Raw genomic sequence first — 23300 nt, 5'->3', positions numbered from 1 at the left:
TCGAATTCAAAGTTTAAATAAGCAATGTTACTGTTTGTTTTTAATATTTGTTAATTTGCTAAAAACGAGTATCAATATTGCTAGCTGTATTTTGATTGGCCTGCTTAGTTCTACCTCTTAATGTACCTGTCTCATGCGATTTTGCCAGCATATGTTAAAGACTATTTTTTCTTTTCTGCGTCTTCGGTCCATTTTCTGGGTTTTTTTTCATGAGCGCCCCTTAACTTATGCCTAGAAAGTGGGACGAACCTCTCCATTCTCGAAGTCCGTTTATATTAATTTGATAATAGATGAGCTCTCCATCCTTCCTCTAGTTATGTCTAGCCACCCTTCAGGTGTCACGGTGTAATTTTACATCGGTGCTGGTGCGCTTGTAAAAAAAAAGAGAAGAGAAAAAGCTAAATCTTGAAAACGGTTAAAAGAGAAAATTAATTTAATAGAAAAAAGAGGGGAAAAAAATGAAGAAAACTGACTGAGAAGGAAAAGTAATTACACCAAAATTAACCAAAGTACATTTGAAACTAAACAGGAAATAAATTGTCTGTTAAACAATTAATCATACTATGTACTACAACCTCTCATTCATGCACAAAAAAGTAACAGTAATTGTTTTACCAGAAGTCAATTTGTCACCTCCCAAACAAAAACAACTTAAAAACAAAGGCGTGTCTTCTGAAGGTCGGCAGTATAGTGATTATTCAGTGTACTTAGAAATGTAATCGAAATAAAGTTCGAAACAGTGACAAAATATTAAGCCTGAATCGAAAACTTAAGGGAATTTTGAATTTCGACCAAAAAATTGCCCTCTCCATCTGGTAGCAGTTTCAAGCACTGCCGACCTCTGTAGTTGACCTGAATCTTGTCGTCTGCTTTGAAGTTGGTCGATTCCATTTAAAATAGGGATTGCAAGAGCGCCGAGATCAACTAAATATAATTGCATCGTTGTCGTATAATTAAAACAATAAGGTAGGAAATACTTCACGTAATATCTCCAATCGCGAGAAGTACCGCGTGAAACCGTTCTATTCTTACAAACAGTTTCATATCAAAATTATGACTTAGACCGGGATATGATGATGCACATGGAAAAAAGTCACACCCCAAATTAAAGTGGCTAAGACAGAACCATCCCTATTGGTCGGTATGATCCTCTCGCGGTGTTGATTGATAGCTAGGTAATGACTCTCCAACACTGGATTAATTAATTGAAAAAGTTTGCTTGATTGACTGGAGGCTCAGCTCGGATTTCCCGCCGATCATACGCAGTAGTAAACCTGAACTACGATAGCATATAAACAAGTAGCTCACAGGCAAGGAGGGCCATTCATGTGTTACACTGAGCAGACGATACTCGTGAATCTCGGCGGATCCCTCTGATAATTTGTACATGGTAGCAAGACTTCACCTCTATTTCCTGTTACTTTTAAACCAATAATTAGTAAGGCAAGAGGGTAGATGCTGAAGTCCTCTACAAAACAGTGTAGTAGGAGGGTGCCGGACGAGTCGAGTCGAGTCGAGTTAAGCTGCGGGGCCTATAAATTCCCTGTTGCTACTCTTTTTACCTCGTGAATATTGCCACATAGGTGTTTCTCTAGACTTCCACCATGATGATGATGACAGATATGCGAAGCTGTAGGTATGATCCAAACGCTGCAGCAGCCGCAGCAGCCGCGGCCGCCATGGGACCAGGGCCATACTACCCGACACAGCACCCGAGTTTCCGACGGATGGACATGACGGACCCAGGGCAGTTAATGGACATTTCCCACTCTCATCATCACCCTTCAGCCAGCATTGGTGTCGATTATTACGGCCAAGCGACGGGAACATATGCAAGAGGATATGAAAGAAGTCACTTTCCAGAGACATATGGCTACCGTAACCTACCCACAACTAATCAACACTATTATAATGTCCAGAGCAATTTTCAGAGACAGTCTACAGACTTAGAGTATGCACCCAGGGACAGTAGTAACTGTTCACCCAATTCACAGGCAAACACCAAATCTGAACCAAGTTCACCAATGTCAACACAGGGCGAAGACAAGAAATGTGGGAATGACAACAACAATAACGGTAACAAAATGAACAAAAAAGACAGTAGCGGTAGTGAAAGCAACAAAACGAAACAAGACCGAGACCATGACCGTCACGACCACAGTGACGTGAAGGCTGAAGACATGGAGTCTGACGTGGGGTCCGAAGAGGAGGATGGGGACGGGGAACACATCCCACACATTCTTGCCCCAGGGTTCCACGGGCCAGGGAACCGTCGCTGTCTCCTCTGGGCGTGCAAGGCCTGCAAGAAAAAGACCGTCACAATAGACAGGCGGAAAGCAGCGACGCTGCGTGAGCGTCGACGTTTACGTAAAGTGAACGAAGCTTTTGAGACACTGAAACGCCGGACGTGCCCCAATCCCAATCAGCGTCTCCCCAAAGTGGAAATTTTACGGAATGCCATCGAATACATCGAGAGTTTAGAAGATCTCCTTCACGGCAGTAGAATGGGCCATGGGGATGATAACAACAACGACAACGGGTCAACAAGCAGTGGCTCTGATTACATGGTGAGTGACAGTGGAATGATTGAAAACAATACAATAGTACAACTGTGATTAATAAACACTGCCGAAAACACTGAAAAGTAATCATTGGTCGACAGACTTGCATAGCGTGTAATCATATTCATATGTACAGTCCCTTAAACTTGGTTCATTATATTTATTTTTTGCCCTCCTGTCGTACCGCTCCTTGACTTTGAGACTAATTTCAGGGTACATTTACTGTCTCCAAATGTCTGGTTTTCATATCGGAAGCACGTTCATGTAACAGCAGATCCTAAGATAATAGAAAAACAATAACATCCACATGTCGTCAAGAGCGAAACGTGCTCTACGTAGTGAATCACACGTGTTAAACATTTACAGGACGCGAGATGGGGGTAATTTTTATTTAAAACAACTTTCAAAGGAAACGACATTTTAAGAAAGTAATTTTTAAAAAAGAGGCTTGACAAATTAAATGTAATCAACACAGCAATCTTGTTAAACAAGAGATGATGTTTTTAAAAGCTTGCAAGAGTGTTTTTACTAAATAGTTATAAAATGTACATTCAGAATTTTTAATGAAGAATTTCAGTTTTTTTTTATTACCCCATGACTCATCTGTTTTTTCTACTTTTCATTTAATAAAGAAATTGAATTTCCGTTGGAGAAAAAATTAATAATTTAATGTTGTGTTTAATTTTACTCCTCAAAGGCAAATGCATTAGATACTTAATATAGTTTGTTTTATGATGTGATTCTATGTGTGTGTGTGTGTGTGTGTGTGTGTGTGTGTGTGTGTGCATGAACATGAATAAATACACTTAATGTATTTTACAACGCCACACCACAAACACTTTACTTTGACCCGCTTTTCTTAATCATCTTAATCCGCAAGTATCAGCTGATATATTCATTGACTTCTTAGCTTGATTTAATTCCCCACCTCAGAAATACTTGGTGTTAAAGATAATTGAGAAAACAGAAGCAAATCAATTTTACACTATTTCCATTGGAACAAACTGATTCACTTTAATTATTTTCAATTCAAAAATGTGCAAAACGATAACTTGATTATTAATTATTAGTTTCCTGGGGTATGTGGGCTGTTTTCACCGTCCTACATGTACGTCCTCTTGACACTAATTTCAGGGTGCATTTACTGTCTCCAAGTCTCTGGTTTTCCTATCGGAAGCTCAGTCATGTTACACTAGATCCTAGGATAAAAGAAAAAAGTAAATACAGAGTAGTTGCTTAAAAAATAATTTTAGAACAGAGGGGAGACATGTTTAAAAAAAAAAGCAAAAGAAAAATAAAAGCGCTGAAGGTTATTTTTTTCACAAAATTCGACTTATGTGTGATTTATGGTTTAAAACTGAACTTTTATCGACGAATGATTAGAGCGTTAAATGTCGTGTCAAGGTTCCGAAGAGAGCTGTCCGAGAAAATTTGACTGGATGAAGTTTGGGGAGCTTCAGAGTGAAATCTTTGGAATCTATCGACTATAATTAAGTCCAGCTTTCAATGCACGTGCAGGGTAATTTCTCGCGCTTCTTAATTCCTTCCGAGTATCTAATTGATTCCTCCCATCAGTAATCTGTCTAATGAAACTTAGAAGCAGCACTGATCTGGACCTGCAGCCAATTAAGAAGCTGCGGTGTTTATTGTTTCAAATGTATCTAAATAAATTAAAGTGCTTATTCTGTATTACAAATCCTCTGCCGTTTTCACACCTATCGTATCAAATTAGCCACTTGAGAAAATACTTTCAGAGCTTCTCCCCGGGAAGGCGGCCTGAAATATATATTTTTTTGAGATTGAGAGTTAAATCATTTGTAATTCTTATCACACCCACGCACGCCACTCATCAGGGAAGATGAAGATGTATGTCGGAAATTTACTCGGAAATTTGATTATCAAGCAAATATGAAATAAAATATTGCCAAACATGAAATACACGAATGAAAAAATAAGATTCTAATATAAAGAATATTAATAAGCGACATTCTGCATTCTTAAAAGAGCAGATTTGAAAGAGACATGAATATGATTAATAAATAAATGAGTGACTGATACAAAATATGCGATTATACAATCATGGCGGTTCCAGATGGTAGCAACACACGACCTGAATTGACGAACGGAAGCACTGCATCTCGACTGCCATCACGCTACACTGAGCGTGCCGAATTAATTTTAAGTTCCAAAGATTCGAGGTGACTAAACTTAGGTAACAGGTTTTTGTTGACCCCATTGCGCGGAGTTGCATGAAACAAGAATCAATTTTTCATTTTCTCAACAATTACTTTAATTTGGGAGAACAGTATGTTTCAAGATTTTAATTTAGGGAAAACAGGACAAAGTTGCATCTCTCTATAATTCAAGTGAAATTCACTGCCTATACTAATACAGTAAAGTATTTCAAAATATAATAAGAAAATCGCCATCAAACGGGGAGGTGAAGTTTTCTCTGCATATTCGTCTCAATATTAATTTTTTCTCATCCACCATAAACTTCAAAAGGCGGTAAAGATACAGCAAATTAGCTTTGCCTGAGCCAATAAATGTTTAACAACAAACTTAAGTGGTTTAAGTCGTAAAGAAGTGTCTTGTATCCGATACCACTCACTTCAATTATCACAGTCAGTTGAAATTTTCCAGACTGTGCATGAAGAAGAAAAACGGAGATGAAAAATAGAAAAATATGGCGCTGAAAGACAGTGAGAACACGAAAGATTATTTTGTATATGTCATAAAAGCAACGATTAAAATTTTTGTCTTGGCGAAAGGAAAACAGCGCCTCGTAGGGTACACGGACCACACCCAATGTAAAAGTTAATATCACCTTCACCTAGATTGTACACATAAACTGATTCACTAATCCCCGAATCAAACCTTTGAAAAAGCTCAATTAATTTTAGAAACGCTATCAAGTTAGTCTTAACTCATTAGAAATACTGTTTACTGGTAACCCTTGAATTCGCTGCCCCCTTTTCATACAGAAGTAACAGAACCTCGCATCTCAACCAGTAAAACTTATTTGTTACATTTCAAAGTTGCCGTTATAACTAAAACTTCAGGATGCACGTACCAATGTTTTGAATGATTTGGTCGACAAGCATCTAACTGAAGTAATGGTCAATAATTAAGTTGTGTTTATAAATCTATGGATGCCGGATTAAATAAGTTTTAAACTATGATTAGACTGTTGCAGAATTTTATGTTAATTTCTGTGCATTTGGATTGAAAAAGTTGTCAAAAGAAAGCGAAATTGATAATTGTTGAGTCGATGAAAAATATTCAGATTAACAATTTGCCTTTTTATGATCGGCCTAGATTTCTATCTTACTAGAAACCGAACAGTGTTAAGCCTTTCAGATCCCTCGGTTGGAGCAGCAGTAATCAGCAGAGGTCTAGGTTTCCTTGAGCAAAACATGCCGTCGAGGTAATCAAACGAAACTTTCCCTGATGCGGCCCTAGAAAGTTGTCTGTGAACATTACCAGTCACGTGCATACTGGGCAAAAACAAGACTTGGAAAGTTATTTTAGTTTCAGGCGTGCCCCTAGTGTGCAAAAGGAAAATAAAACATTACTTTTAACGGATTAATACACTGACCTTTCTCTGTATTGTTGCCTTTATTTAATTTACTTTCGGGAGACCACTGGAAGTTGCGATTCCCCATACTGACAGGTATCAGTTTCGAAAGATTCAGAAATAGATCGCATCGGCTACACTTGCCAATAACCTGTGCTGAAAGATGAAGATGACAGTAGTAAATTCAATATGTTCGGCTCGCAGCATGTCGAATACAATTATGGACTACTTGTGTTAACCCAATGTATATTGAGGGCAGCCCATACGGCTTTCTTAGAAGTAGGTAGACCTTAAATAGAGAATCTAGTTGAACCTGAAACTATATTTTCCAAATAATGCACTTCTTTCCATAATGATCCGTATAATCTTCAGACTGATTCACCCATATATCTGCGATCCAAATATCACTTTCTAAATTTTTATCAAACTTTTTCCATTTTTTACTCTGACAGCTTATCGGTGCCGCCTTATCTGTTATGCCCATAACACGTGGTCAGTCTGCTTATTCAAAAATCCGACCCTGGTGACCAGCAGAAAAGTATATCCTCATATTATTAAAGTTCATTTTTTCAGTGAATTTGATAAAAAATGCGATACTTTACAAAAAATAAACTTTGACATTATTGGTATGATTGTTGATACAGTTACTCATGGGTTGGCACAGTAACGCATGAGTTGCAAGGCAAGAAGAAAGACAGCTATTAAATGAGGTGTTTGGACAAAAACGTGTTTCATCAGTTGTGCCAATATGTGAGAATACGCTTAACAAGGTAAAAAATAAAACCAAGAACGTTAACAGGTAGAAAAAACAAGTAAAAATCCTAATCGTGTTATGTGTGTGTATGCAGTACTTTGATCCACCATTACCTCGGAAAAATAAACCGTGGTTTCCTTTTGTTATTTCTAATAACAGGGATCATAGTGAAATTGCCACTTGCGGGTAATAATCGGCACTTCTTTCCTCCTTCCACCACAGAGGCATTTGTGCAAGAGGCTAAAATCACAGAATTTTATTTTGATAGGTTGTGGTCTTGCGTTATTTTATTTATGATTATGACAGTATCATTTTCCTCTCAATTCTATTCAATTTCATCTTTTAATGAATGTGAATCACTTTAATTCTGCATTTAGCGTCACTTATAAAAGGTTCCACCATATTTGATTGCAAACTCATATTTCAGAGAGAATATTTTCTTTTCAGACGGTTAACAGTCCTGGCTATTTTGCAGACAAGCTCCATCACTATGGCGACCTCTCAAACTATTCCTATGGCCAAAATGGTAAGAACGGAATGAATCAAAAGGTGCTTTAAATTTATTGAATTATAATTAAAATGGGTCATGTATAGACACAAAGACAAACGGATTAAAACTCATTACTTTATCATACACAATGTGAAATATAATTGTCGACTGCGTCACATTTAATAATAATGCATTACTACAAATCCTTAAACTCAATCTAACGTGTTTTTCTGACAACAAAAAATTGCAAGTATTGTATAAGATAAAAATTATTAATTGTTTAATAAGGCCTTAAATAAATTATGACATAATTTTAAATGAAAATGAGTATTAAGATAAAAAAAGCTAGTCTTAAATCCAATTTTTTTGTTTGTACATGATCTATGAAAGTTGCAGTAATTAAAACTGGTCTCTTCCCCCTAGAAAGGGAAGATGTCCGTGGATAACTTCCAACAATAACTTCTTGAAATATTACAATGAAGCAGAACCCTATCATCAGCTCAATGTACGACGAGGTGATGCGGGTTACGAAAAAATCTATCATTGCAACATTGTTTTGGTAAAGGGTATAATCAATTCAGTAACAGAAATCTTCATAAAGAGAATGTTTACCGAATAAGTTTTGGAATAAACATTTGATTTACATGCGCAAAAGACAACACGACAGTATAGTCTTGGAATTATGACATCTCTGTCAAAAAGCATTGCCCAAAGCTAACTACTTCGAGTAATTTATAATTAGATTCCCTGCATAAAATATCATTTCCGAGGTACTTAGTCTCAAAACTAACCCAAATGTTAAATATGTGTGTACCGCCCGGATTTAATACACCCAACTGATATTCTGAAGATAACAAGGAAGAACGGAGCACACCTAAATATCAGTCATGCCGAATATTTAGTGGCAGGATCTTCAGTATGCTGAATCACAGGGACGTAAAAAGAGACTACGTATGGCCGTTTTTTTTTTTTTCAAATAGATTTTTATCACCTCACTTGATTTCTTTGCTTTGGGTTGTTTTCCTCCCAGGGGTAAGTCACCGGTAAACACCTTACGACTCACACCAGGCTGACCAAATGTGTTTAAAATGCAGCTCAAAGGTTTTAGTTATAATAGGCCAGTCTAGGAGCCAGAGCTAACACTGGTTGCTGCTTCATGTAGTTGCCCCATGATCTGTTTTTATAGCCCTATCGGTTTCCTTGTGCACTGCAAGTGGTAGAAATGAGATGTTTTTCCAAATTTTAATTCTCTTTTGAGTTAAGGGGACTATTTGTTTACTCTGCTCTTGTATCCATATTGCTTCACTGTTTCCCACCGCGTTCCCTATATCACTGTCTACAGATACATTTTGATACGAAATGATGTGCTTATTTTCGCAGCGGTTGTCGTGTGATCTAGATAATTAGCCTAACCACCTTGTTAAACTTGTTATAGATACAATCAAGTTGGAATGGTACAATTTTCAACTTGTGTTGTAGCTGAAATGTAATTTTTACAAACCCTTTCTCCCTCCAGGTACAGGCCGCTGACAGATCGAATCTGGCAAACTTTCACTCTTCCTCCTTACTTTTAGGTCTCATTAAAGCCCCGACGTCCGAATAATTTGCCAGAAATTTGTAGCGGTACTTTGATCTAAAAAGCCATTTCCATAGTGCCGTATCGAAGGGAAAGTACTTAGTTGACAGACAGAAAGGATGAAAAAATAAGAAATAGACAAGAAACTTCTAGAAAAAATGTCTTTAATTTTTGGTTTTTGTTACAGATTGACCGATCAAAATACCGGGGGTACACGAGACGTCTAATTTGTGGATTCCCTTAATTAACTATGTCCGACTAATTTAGCAGGAAAATGAAAAAGTCAGTAATGACCATCGCTTTTTGAAAGGCCCTCAATCCACATACAATCAGCAAACGGTTCTTCGGGTCATGGATTTTAAAAATCGTTTGCAAACATGTATTTTTGACTCCGCGAATTGGCATCATGATCGTGAGAAAAGAAAATGTACTTTCGTCTGTGACTATCTTGGTCAAAGTTACTTTCAAAACCTTTCCCAAATATATAGTTTCGTTATCAGAAGCTGACTTCTACACGATAAATTATCTGCAATGACATATTCCCTGTTCAGATAGTTCTGGTGGCCAACTAAAGGGTCGTGGCCTTTTGTATTCAGTAGTTGTTAGTTATATTGCGGAAGATTTGGTTTCAGTTTGAAGAAGGGACGTTGACATTGGAATAAGGGGTGTTAAGATTCCGTACAAATAACTATTCTAAAAAAAACACACACACACGAGTGACAATTGGTAAATATCGCATCCCACAAATGACACACTTTGCAGGACCATCGACGAGTCAGCAATTAATGTTACCAGGATCGACTCTGTACAGACTCCACAAACTAGTCATGGGATTGCTCATGGGCGGCTATCAGTGGTATTTCCCCCTTCAGTTCTTTTCAGACCGGCCTCCGTTTCTCGCCGTCCGCGCTCCCTGGTCTTGCCGGTGAAGCGGATCACTGGCTTGTAAACTGATGAATGTAACCGCGTGGGAACACTGTCGAATGGAGTCTCGTAGCACAGACCAACAGAATTAAATTATGATTTCACGGCTTACATTGCCAACAGTTTTATGTATTTAACTAGAGATACGAGGAAAGCGTCTAGTCTAGTCTTTTTTTCATAGCCTACGACTTTAATGCCTTTTCTTATCGTTGATATAAAACCTTTTTTATGACTTTCCCAAGGCAATAAATGTTTCTGTAAGTAATACCAGAGCGATCCTCTACAACCAAAAATGATTCAGAAACTAAACACAATCGTACAGTAACTTTCTTTCTAAATGTGGCACACTACCCACCTATTAGGGACTAAAATAAACACTTGGTATATATTTGTAGTACACGCTGTTAGAAGTTTTACAACATATAAGTCAATTTGCACAATAACATTAAGCAAAGAGGGTGTATTTTAATTTAATCTGAGAAAAGTTTGTTTTTGAATTTGAGGAAATGTCCCCTAATCTGCCATGGCGTCACTTGCTTTTAGAATGTCTCTTTGGTTCCTACGTTAACCCTTAAGAATATATAAACTTAATTGTGATGGGGGCTTCTTTGCCTGGGATGCATTTATTCATTAGTCTATACTAGCTCCTAGTTCCCAAAGTAAACATATGTCGCGTGGCAGAAATTTTCTGTGTATATTTAGCGAATTGAAAAACATATGCAGCAGCGTCATACAGACGAGCATTTTTACTCTTTTGGACCTTTCTCTGTTGCTGTACTGAAGTGGATTATTTGGTTAATTTTGTCAATTTCATAAGTGTTTGAATCATTTTAGTCTGCTTAAATTAGCCGCCGAACTCCAGACCGAATACACAGGTTAAGCCCCGAAGAACGGCACCTTTGTCCTGTTGCCAATAAGTATGTTAATACCGGATTCGTTTCGTGTGGTTGGAGCGTTGTTTTTCTATCTTTTGACTTGACTTCTGTATGCATACACAGTTGTTTTGGCTAAACACGTTTTGATCTCAGCAGAAAAAGAAGCAGGAGTGTTGTTCCGGATCATTTGACATCGTTTTTTATTTTGATTTAGTATACGATGAATCCCTGTAAGATTGCGCTCTTATCTATATCTCTATATTCTACATTATTATCTCAAAACTGTCCGGTCTTCTCTTTAAGGCAATGCTCTTTCAACCAATTCTGCTGATAACATATAGTTAAATCAATCGTTCCAGTTAGTAAGGGGAGGCACTCCACTTCCATTTTTATGTCTACTCGGAGTGCTCTCTGACTTTCAAGTTCTGCCTTTTCGTGTTCTCACACTAATTTCTTTGTGATGGATTGAGATATTCTCACGGGTCATCCCATGCAATAAAAACCAATGAAATCATAACGGTTGATTAAATGCTGCTTAAATTGCTTTTGGCACACCGTGACGAGGGGGCAGTCCTATAGCAGCACCATTTCATTTCCCCGTCTGTCCGTCATTGTCAGCAAATTCAACTGACAGCACGGGGGTTTGCACTGAGATCGGAGGGTCACAGAATAAGTTTAATTTTTTGTTTTGCTATTGCCAATTACAGTGAATGCCTTCAATAGCTTCACTAAGATTAATTCATTATATGCGATATTCAATTGATTTCTTTGTTTCTGTTGGATTTTGATAAATATTTTTTTTCCACTTTGGCTATAAGTAATTATTGCCGCGAGTTTCTCTAGTTGTCGAGTTGAATTATAATTACCCCAAAACTTTGATTAATTATTTTTCTATTATTAACAGTTATAAGTATGACATATAATTAGGACACTGTCTGCCGCAATATTAAAAAAACATAATGTAACTTTGATTCATTTAATTGCATAATAAAGTGTAAAAAACAAGTCACAATGAAAGAATTTTGAAATTTCTAAAACTATTTACCTGCCCTGGAGGGCGCCTGGCTCTGGCATATGACGCAGTGACGGCATCCTACGAGAATCTTATGAATTCAGAAGCTTTGTTTAGTTGTGCTGAATCAAACTTAGAAGACGTTTGGCGCTTGACCTCCTGTACTTCAAACATTTTTAGCTTGGCAGTATGATGCACTCTAGATACTGTTGAATTTGTTATGTGAAAAGAACACAATGTCCTGAATTTGAGACCAATCTATTATGACTATGGTAAAGAATAAATGAGGAATAGGAAAGTCTTATGCATAAATATCTATTTAACTACAGCATATTTTCTTTAATATGCTGCATATAGTCACCCACGCTTTCATCCAAGATCAAAATTCTTATCGCAAGTGAAGCCATATTTTACTGAAAATCCCGAAGGAGTAAAATAATTTTCTATAAATTTTCTAATATTGTGCGTGCCCTGATGACAGTTATCAATTGCGTATCAATTGAAAGTCGATTAAATCCTTCAATAAAACCCCCAAAATGAAATGCATTCAAGAAGGTTATGATAAGTCAAGTGTAAAATGCGTTACTGTCATATTAATCAAGTTATATCAGTCCTTTTGTAACTTTCTGCTATAATACCCCACGAAGATAGTGGTACGTTCTATAAGTATCTTTACAGAGCGATAAAAAATTCTCAAAAATCTACTATCCTAATACTGATATCTCCCGCCGAAAAAAAAAACAGAGACAATAATTAAGAGTCTTATCTTCAGAGACTTATATTTTGCAGAGTGAGAAAGGATCGATACTTTCTTCAAGAAGAAATGTTCAAGTTACAGCCTTATACGGCAGGCAAAGTTTGAGACGTCTGACAAAACACGTGAGGCGAAAAGAAAACATAAAACTCGAAAATATTTTAGATTTCAATGATTGCTTAGGAATTCAGACAATCATCTGCTATCCTTGGAGAGGGGTTTGATTATTTTTTCGTATGTTTCAATGGGAAAGCAGTGGTGTATTTTGGTATGATTATTTAACTTTGATTATTAATGCTAGCAATGGTTTTTTGAGTAGTATACCGAAAAAAGTAGGATGACTTGGATAATTGATTATTTTAAGAAATTGATTCTCTGTGGCTTTTCGAAAAGTTATTGCGAAGTCTAGCGTTTAGAAAGATATTATTTTAAGGTGGACTCATATTTGATATAAATTTTTTTTTCGACTACCTTATACTAACATAGGTATAAAAGCTTACTTTAGCACCAAAAGGAACAGTATAAAATATACGGTAAAGGTAGAATGCCTCCATATTGGCAAAAGGAAAAAAAGTTCAAATAAACATGAAAATATTTACCTCATTTTCTGTAAATCAAAAATTAAAAAGGCAAGCGTGGGTATCGGGATTTAAAAAAAATTGAACCCAACTATTTTTGGTTCCAATGAATGTGAAAAATCCACAATGAATTGAAGTTTCTCCCTCGTCACTGGTTTATGAATTGTACAATATTTCAGGAGCCCTTCACTTGATTGGATACAAATTCCATCGATTCTTTAATGTACAATTTCTGAAATTGCTCAGTTGGATAAACCTATTCTTAGACAGCCATGTATTGTATTTGGTGGATTAGAGGACGGAGATAATAACCCGAGTCGGTAACCGTAATGGAAACAATGTTTTGCTGGTTTGACTAAATGATCTCACCCCTAGTGTTTTATGAAAGGTGACCCTTTAGGATATGGTTCACTATAGCTATACCTGCCGGCAAAGATGTTAGGTCAGTAAATTGGCGGCAACTTGAACCCCACCGAATGCCCCTCCTGCTGGCACGGGCAATTCAAGGTATTCCCAGCTTTCATCTCCCGGAATATTGGATTAACCCAGAACCCCGTGGTTGAAATGCTCCCTCTAGCGTCTCTGAGCGTTAGATGAGAGATTTTGTTGAGAGAGATTCACGAGACCATTTTGGCTGCAGGTGCAAGCCCCCGATCGCATTGCAATGCCACTGCAGTAATTTCGAAAATGTTCTTTGTTCATTGCAAGGGTTGCAGCTGCATAAGTTTTTGTCTTCTTGCCAGTTTGCAAGATCAAACTTTTTTGTGCTCACAATTTTTATAATGACAGCTGCTTTAGTATCGCCTCTTTAATTGTTAACATCGTAAAGAAATGACGTTGCATCAACTATACGCACGCACGCACATAAACATACCTCAGTATGATAATATAATATAATATAATATAATATAATATAATATAATATAATATAATATAATATAATATAATATAGGAAGGGAACCATTAAAGATCAGTATAGCAATGGGCACATCAGAAACACGGGCGCACATTTATTGCAATGGTGCATTATTCAAGCTGGAATATATGTGAACAGGATGTTATTAATCAAAAACTGTTCCTGAAACCAGTGATAAAACATTCAAGAAATTGTGCATCAGTATCAGATCTGCCCACTTTCTGCGATTATTTATCAGAGGAGGCTTTATGATGAGAAATAACCGCTAATTTTAAAAGCAATCATCATCTTTGTTGTCTTTCAGAGGCTGGTGTAATTTTCACAAGTAAAGACAAAATACGTACGATAAGAACAAAAAGAGATCTAGAAAACATATACTGAATATAAACCATTGGCTTCGTTGGACTGTATTGCAAGTATTGTATATCTAAAATTTTGGAAAACTGTTAATAGTGGGTCGAGATAAAAAAAGAATACATTAAAGGCCCCGTGTTCCTCTTTCTTGCTTCGATGTTTTTAATGCAACTGGCGGCGACGAAGTATAAAAGTAGAGTTTCACCCAGCCATAAGTAAGAATCTGACCCTCTGACATTTTGTTTTTCTTGTTTACCTGTACAAACGCTACGTCAGACATGTTACTAAAATCTAACTATTCGTTTAGTTGAAGTCAATAACAATAATAGACTTAACTGTCGTTAAAGTCAAATGTTAGATGAATTGAAAGCGGACACATTCTGGTGGGACAGATCGGTTCAAACATTTGTCACAAGCGATTGAAAGAAAATACTTACTGTTTCTTTCATTTACCGTGGTGGAATAATGTAGCTAAGTGTGGCAATAAAGTCTAGCCAAATTTGAGCTTTATAGGGCCAAGGGTTAGTAGGTAGTTCAAAGATATAAGATTTTCAAAGGGGATGATTTTCACGGCGCTATTGATTGAATGCGATTTAAACGCCATGTCTTAAATTTCCGGCCCATTGAACTTTTCTGACTTTCTGCCTTTATTTTCCTGCATGGCCACGGAAAGAGGCTTATATGTTTATATAAGTATAAATGATGAGGATATAAATGTTTTAGTAAACGTTATTTTTTTCCTTTTTACCCAACTTTGTCGACAAACAAACAGCGTGTCCTTCAAAGACACCAGTGCACTGAATGGCTCCAACCGCCTTTTCTTCTAGTATTACATTTCTAATTACACGCTTTTTTTCCTCAGCCAGTAGCCAACCAAGACTGTTTTCAATTATATCTTTCTGCTCCAAGGCAATTATTACTCATTATATTTCACTTGAGTGTTTTATTCTAGAATTATTGGCCCTCACGTGGTACACCTACGTGGAGCATGAGTGTTAAATCATTTCAATTACTGTGTTCCTCCACGTAACCAAGTCAACAGTAGCCGCTATTTATTTTCTGTGTGAATTTTATAAACCAAGTAGTTGTTTTTTTGTGTTTTGTTCCCATATCAAGTAACAAGTAATTGTTATATTAATCACGTTTTCTTTTTACATGTTAGATGAAATTTTCAATTGTTTCTTTTGATTGCATGTAATATAGTTATCTTGAAATAATAATACACATGTACATCTAGCTAGTCTTTGCTAGAACCTGTATTCTCCAAGACTTTATTATTTTGTGTTTATCAAAGAATGCCATCTGACTCTCGACACGAAATAGAAGTCCTTCACTGACATTTGGGCAATTTTTAATTTTTCAGGCTACGATGCAGCAAATAACTCCTCCGGCATTTCAAGCCTCGATTGCTTATCTATGATTGTGGATAGCATCAATCCAACCAGCACAAGTCAAATGTTGAACACTGTATCAACTGCAGAGCGTCCCTTGTAAAAAGACAGTGGAAATATTCAAAACACAAGACCATTTACATGTTCTACTGAACGAAATGATATGTTTTTGTAATATTTCTTGAGACATAAGATTCCCAAAACAAGGCGCAGTCACAATGATTTAACAAAAAAACCAAATCAAAGCAGCCTTGGATTACTATTGCAAAATACTGTTAAACCATTCATTTAATAGATTTGGATAATGGTCAAGACCGACTGGTGATATGTTGTGCTTTTGATTCCTTGGTTATACTGCAAGTGCACTAACGAATCCAGTTATTTTCACTGGCTTAATCACGGATAGGCTGTCAGAACTTCCAGCTGCCGCTTTTAAAAAAGTTTCCTCCTCCTACGGTTTTACCAGTGAAGATCAACTTACACTCAATTTCATTAGTTATTGTAATGGACAGTGTCTTGGATTTTATCAAGTTAAGAATTATTCCCATCGTTATATTTGTATAAGCATGAAGAAACGCGATCGAAGTAAGAGAAATACAGTGGTATATTTATTGTAACTAATTCCCGCAAACATTGGATTTACTTACTTAAACCTGTTTATGTGTGGTACTCAAAATTATTGGGATCAATTGTATGTCTTTGCAAGAAAAGGAATTGTAAATTCTCTTATTTATATAAACATTGTATGTTACATTTAGGGTTTTGCTGTTCCTCCGAAGTTACTGCATTGGATGATGCATTTATTTCAAAATGTATATATTTTCAAACAACTGTATGCTTTCATAGTAATTCCATTTATGAAGGAAGTTTTTTTCATGTAGCAGTCCTTGAAGTAACTTTAAAGGTGGCACACCTCTTATAGATTTGAATAAATATTTTATCTGATATAATGAAATATTTGATTATTAGAATATCCGCTTCTTTTCTTTGTATTACATTAAAATATTATGCCACATTTGTTTAATTTCAATACAATCACATCTTTTTGTGTTTTTATTTATTTTCCTGCGCAAGATATACTTAGGGACCTGAAATGAAAGCGATATTTAATACCGTGTATGTATAAAGTAGAACAAGTGTAAAATGAAGTATCAAAGGTTAAAAGTGTGTGTTTATTTACTACGCTACTGTAAATATGCTGTCGTGTAGTTTTCTGGTTTTTGAGAGCGTGCTGAACACTTGTGTACATAAACTGACACGAAAATAAACCAACCGACATTACGACTGATTTGTTAGTATTAGGTTCTTTATTCGATGATTGTCTGTAACCGTTATCACCAGGTAGGATTTCTTCGCAATCACAGTATCAAGTTTCTTTGGGTATTTTCTCTCTCCTTCTCCCTGCCTCTCTCTCTCAAATAAAAAGAAAGAAAATATTAGGTACTTAAGCGGAACCAACATTACTCTTTCTTAGCCGTAAAAGTATTGCAAAGATTTCATCTGAAAAGTTGACTTTCGGAGACAGCTGGTGAGGAAATGTCATCTGAAATCGAAAAATTAACCAAATGTTTTATGAGATTGGACCTCACACGTTTTTGTCAATACAGTAATGCAGCGAATAAAATGATATACTCTTTATCGTAATTTGATAACCTCTCCAATGTGTGTTGGATTCCTCACTGGGATATAGACCAGTGTCTCAATATTGGAATCAGGAGATAAATAAGTCAATGGGATGTCGGTCATGCAAACCAGGGGAGGTTTTCAAACTTCATTTCTAAAAATAATATTTTGGAAATTCAATTATCACTAATCAATACCAGATTGTTCAAGGAGAGGCTAATGGCGTTATAATTGAATTTAGCTATTTTATAGACCAGCGGTCAACAGGTACTTCGAAACGCCATTAATTGGGAAATTTAGGAACTCTGGAAATAAGCAAAAATGTTGAATAACAAACTTTCATAAATAAACAAAAAATACTCTTGTGAATAAATATAGTGGAATTCCCGTTGTATATATTCAAGAAAACGAACGCTTGGAATCATGGAAATGACTTTTCTAAAACCGAGCCGACCCAACAATGAACACTCACAACTTAAATTGCCTTCACCATCAAGTTTGCAGTCATCTTTCAGTTCTAATTCCTGCAATTCGCTTCAGCAATTGGATATGATTTGGCGATGTCGGATCAAATTGGATTGCTCAAAAATATACGTCTGTGATTTAACATTGGGAAGAGATAGGTAAGGATAGCAAAGTCACATTTAACGCGTAATATTGGTGTGTTTAATATCTATGTATTTCTTAACTAACGTTTTTTCGTTGAAGAGCGTTGGGTAACGGATTTTCGTCTTTAATCAAGTATCATTCCATAAGGTAAGCATTTTCTTTTGAAATTAAGAAAGGCGATTCACATCCTAGATTTCATTTCATTCATTATCAGAGTTACTGAATCATTTAAAAAGGTAAAAAATTATACCAAAAGCTTTGTATTTGTATTGTTCTGCAAATTAACAAAAAACAACCCAGAGGCGAAGTCGAGCTAGTAGTGACTGTTAATCCAACACAAACGAAATGAGTCGAATCACTCCAAACTGTAAACGACCTCTGACACCTAACAGTCACCTTTTGACTTTAAAAACAAATGCTTAGAAACAATCCTAAGATCATGGGATATGAGAACTTTGAAGATTTTAACAATTGGTACTATAGACACCCGGTGAGACAATCTAGGTGACGAACTTGAAACGGCAATATTTTTAATTCAGCCATCCATATCCTTTGCCATGAGACAAATTATTAAAAAAAAAAGATAAATTACGACTACTTGGCGGAGGATGCATGTTTTTTACCGTTTGTCTAGCCTGTACGTCATACGTGGACATTTCAAAAGGCGTAGTGAAGGCGTTTTTCTGCAATTTTAATTAAAAATTTAATTAAAATTAAGAATGACAAATGGGGACTCTTTTGGGAAATTCCAGACCTTACATAATATATAAATTTTGGATGCATGTTGATTTCGACAAGGGCATTTTTACAGTGTGTCTTAATTGTTCCGCAATAAAAGGTTTGTAAAATGACTAATGTTCTAGAAACAGTACATTATTTCACATTCATGCTTAGAGAGACAATACTAGTATAAAAACAAATGAAATTTGTACGATTAAGATTAGATCGAGAATTTATGAAATAATACAATAGTGAACAAAAATTCACTCACACTAGACGGATATTCCCCATTATCAACTCTACCGGCATTTGGTAGAATTACAGTTGAAAGGAACACTACTTTCATAATATCAAAAATGAAGAAGAGTACAAAACCGCGTGCAAGTAGCAGAAGGGAACGCTAAAATTGGTACCTTTACTGAGACTTTATTTACATTTTAACGTTTAAAAAAAAGCGAGGCAATTAAACTCAACAAAATCCGAAGAAAGCGTGCCAGATGCCTAGGTGACACAATTCGAGTTAATTTCACTAAGAGATAAATGCTATGCTTTAACCCTAATTAAGTGACTCTTTCTGGTTTCAAAATTAGGAAATCCATGCCGTTTTTTCTTTTTCTTTCTTTTTTTTGTGAATTGTACAATATTAAAGAAAGTTTTTGTTATATTGTAAGTAGCGCACAGGAAAAAATTCCTTTGGTGAATTCTGAACTGTGCGCTTTTTAAATCAACATTTAAAATGACTGATTATTGAAACTTTTTATTATCTAAAAGTTCTGTTAGGTTTATTTGCATTGAAAGGGAGCATTTTTCTTGATTACCAGATGACATGAAACGTAGACTCAAAGAGTGACCGCTTCGCGTTGAAGAAAATATTGTTTTCGTTGAATCGCACACTAAATGTTTAACTGAATAGTTATGCACGTGAAATATTTCGAAAGAATTCCGTGTCCTTTTCAGTAGTTGTATATTTTCGTTCCGATGAAAAAGATCAGACAATTTAGTGCTGCTTACACGTGGTTAAAGTAATGAAATATACATTCCACGTCTGAAGTTTCATATTTTGAAATCATTTAGCCTTTACATGGAATACCTAAAGCAGAAAGGCAGTATTTGCAAAATGTAGTTCTGGGCAAATGAGCACACTTTAATTTCATAAGGAAGGAAATGCCTGATTAGCCTTGCTAAAATACACCAACGTACGTCGCCTTATTTGACAAGTGTTTCCTAGGTGCCCTGTTTGTTTCATTCAAAAAGGCATATTGTCAAAAAGCAGTTTTAACTCTAAATTCCTGCTTGCCAAGTGAAAAGTTAACTCCATTGTTCTCACGTTCAATTGAAAATTTCATCATGATATAGAGTTGAATCGAATATCACTTTATTCATTTTTTTATTTTATACATGCACGCTACACAAATATGTGTGACTTACATGTATAAAATGAAAAAAATCAGATTTGTCGAATTTTATGCTATGCTGTTCACAAAATGTCAAAAATAAAGTTTTTGAGAAACTGAAAGGGACTTATTTCATAAAACAAAGACATATTAAAATCTTACGTAGATACGTCTTCAAAAGCAAATGACTCACTGACATGCATGTATTCTGTAAAGCGTACCATTTACCAAATATTTTTGTGCGTATAATTTTATATCTGACATTTAACGTCTCCCTCATCATCAACTCTGACTTAATAGCTAGTTGGCAAAATGTATGAGGATAAGAATTCTTATGATACACAGCTTTCACTATATCATCAATTATCGTTACACGTGGTATGATGCTGTTCTTCTGTTGCTATGCCAGCAATTCTTCACGAATGCTTTCCAAGTAACAAACATGATTGATGAAACATTTTACGGCTTTCCGTCGCGACTGTATCACAAAAGTATCCACAATCTATGAAATATAGAGTTTAAGATAATAACAATAAATTATTATATTCGAATCGTTGGGAGCGCAAAATCGTTGGCTCAGAGAGTAGGGGCAATTCTCGAGTCGGAACTTTTTGAAGGGCTTCCAGTAAAATGTGGCAACAAATCATTTCAACTTCAGTAAAAATAGCCCTATTCTGCCAGTAACTGGCCAAGAGGAGTCTTCCAGATATAACGTTGAGTATGCTTCTGCGCATAATACACTAGTAACAAGTTACCACATAATCACCACATAAGAAAAATACAATATGCATTTTTATATTGAAAGGAATTGGACTTTTTTTGGCTTAGATAATCTATTAGCATTTTCACATTCACTCATTTTATACGACTTTAATGAAGATATTAAAGTTATCGTTTGATATAGGCTTCATATACCATTTACCATTTCTGTTATTCATTGCCATTAAATGGGGTCAACTAAAAGAGAGTTTTTAAAATTAATTTCAAATCCCCACAGCTTCATTTTGTTTTTAATTCTATTCGTAAAATTCTTCTGTCGTTTTATTTGTGCAATCTGCAGTAAAATAAGTGGAATAGCAATTGGCGATACAAATTGTAGGGCATTGCTGCTGTATTAGGATCAGAGTCATAGCCTAAAGGAACTTCTGCAGTTAACCCTGGGTCAGAGGTCTAGACAAAAATTCATGTAAGAGCTCGTTAAAATAAAAAAAAGAAAATATTCTAATATCACCCGTATATATAAGATGGGATATCTGTGACAGATAATATGGGAATTTTTTTCAGGGGATGGAGGGGGTTGAGACATAGATCTAGGGCAATATGCACCTCTATTCACATATATGTTTCTTAATATATCCAATCTATTTTTTGATATCTAAACTTTTTAGTGACGCTGCAGGACTTATCTAACATGTACCTCAAATTTCGTTTAACCATGTCATAACTGGCCACCACAAAGACTACCGCATCAAACTTCACTGGTCAAAGAGATATTTGGTCCCAAGAAAATGTATTATACATGTATATAGATCTACACATATATTCTGATCATTATCATTATCATCACTTTGTTTTAGAATTCTTAATCTGAAGCCTTTATTGTCCTTTTGACATTTGATTTAAATACATATAGAAAACACCATTTTACGTTGAAAGTAATTTAATGATTTATTTTTGTCTGAGAGAGACAGCTAACATGGAGTAATTTGGAGTGCAGACAAAGTATCCATTTAAGCGTTTACCCTTGTTGCTAATGTGCACCTACGCAAGTGCTTTAATTGCACCCCTTCAAAGCCGAGTCTCAACTTTGCGTCGGTAAACACATTCGCGAACGTCTGTAATATCATAATTATTATCAAGGAAGTACACCAGAGCCCTAACTGAAATTTGATTGTTGACCAAACGAGGAACAATTCACATCGGATTTTTAAAGGAGACACGATGTGTTTGAATTATTAGAATTTAACATAAAACATATATCGTGATAATCATAACGGTTTTTATTACATCTACAATCATGTATTCAAAAAGGGTCGAAATCCAAATTAGCCAAATGCTATGAATATATGCATAAGGTACATAATTATTCATACGATGTAATTTGATCGCAATATTTCAGGTTGGTTGGAACATTGACATGATTTCTGAGGGATGAATGAAAAAAACAGAAGGAAAGGTCAAACCGATTTTATGTACCTCCACAAATAGTTTCCTTCTGAAGTTTCCGTCTGGCTCCATTGTACATTTCATACATAAGTATTGTCTTACCGTTGTTTCACTAGCAAACCTCCATTTACAATGTAAGTCAAATAACGCCTGCATTTTGTGTACTTATATCCTTTTCACGATTTTCTTTTCGATTGACTACCTAATTATTTTTGTTAATTAAGGAGAACACGTTGTTCATGGTAAAGCCTATCTGCGAGGCACTGGTAGAAAACGTTGCCCTTGGTAAGACACTCAACCGCGAAATGCCTGCACGAACGCGTTCGTTACGCTTCTCCTGTTGAAAAAGTAATAACGGAAAACAAATGTCCATCGACTGATGCAATTTTCATTAATATCAACAACACTAGAACTACTTTAAAATCAGTAGCAGTACTTAGGGTGGCTCATTTGAATGATTGATGCCCGTTATTTGTCACGGAGGCCAACGACATCTAAGGCAGTTTTTGACCTAAGGTCTGAGGCTTCGTAAAAAACAAATGTTGCGAGAGAGGAACCAGATCTCCAATATTACCGATTTCCGACAGTGAAATATAGAAAATGCATGATTAATACGTCTTTTGCATTTCCCTTTCTTCACGTATCACTTCACCTCAAAGGTAAGAGATGCAAGGTAATTCACAATGGAAATAAGTAATAAGCAAGAAACTTATCTTGCCTTTAATACATTTTGACGTTTAATGATTTGCAACTAATGAGAATTGTTTCCACTTGCCAAATTCAAGTTCAGTAAAAAATTCTCCATAGAACTATATCAGTATTATTCTATAGGGTACATGTACATGGGTGTATAAGGGAGTGGAAAGGCGTGGTCACAAAAAAAAAATAATAATAATAAAATAAGAATGGATTTATGTCAGAAACCATTCCTTTTTTATCCTATTTCTGACGATAAACGGTTTCAAATCACTGAACAATCGGTTAAATGTTTAAACACAAATTTTCAGTCCCTGGAGTATAAATATC

The 23300-nt window shown here is 35.8% G+C and overlaps 1 protein-coding gene and 1 long non-coding RNA gene across 4 annotated transcripts; one reads left to right on the top strand and one right to left on the bottom strand.

The window, feature by feature from the left end:
• Nucleotides 1-553: 553 nt before the first annotated feature.
• Nucleotides 554-17050, top strand: LOC106153760 (uncharacterized). 3 transcript variants are annotated; one of them, XM_013527859.3, is made up of 3 exons: nucleotides 557-2567; nucleotides 7340-7441; nucleotides 15735-17050. In XM_013527859.3, exons 1-3 carry the CDS (start codon nucleotides 1605-1607, stop codon nucleotides 15789-15791), a joined length of 1122 nt encoding a protein of 373 aa, XP_013383313.1. In that variant the 5' UTR covers nucleotides 557-1604; the 3' UTR covers nucleotides 15792-17050. The 3 variants fall into 3 exon arrangements, with proteins under 3 accessions (XP_086855687.1, XP_013383313.1, XP_013383311.1); XM_013527857.2 differs by having other exon boundaries at nucleotides 578-2567; nucleotides 7340-7418; XM_086999561.1 differs by lacking the exon at nucleotides 7340-7441 and having other exon boundaries at nucleotides 554-2567.
• On the bottom strand, nucleotides 3214-13678 carry LOC147763974 (uncharacterized). Its single transcript, XR_015331758.1, has 3 exons — nucleotides 13525-13678; nucleotides 6160-6294; nucleotides 3214-3760 (listed from the first exon to the last, which is right to left on the bottom strand). It is a non-coding gene; the product is annotated as an uncharacterized LOC147763974 (long non-coding RNA).
• Nucleotides 17051-23300: the final 6250 nt, after the last annotated feature.

Source organism: Lingula anatina, chromosome 1 (genome assembly GCF_051362555.1).
Source record: "Lingula anatina isolate TDL-2025a chromosome 1, LinAna3.0, whole genome shotgun sequence".
NCBI lineage: Eukaryota > Metazoa > Brachiopoda > Lingulata > Lingulida > Lingulidae > Lingula > Lingula anatina.
The sequence above is the reverse complement of the archived record's forward strand: the minus strand, read 5'-3'. Positions and strand labels throughout refer to the sequence as shown.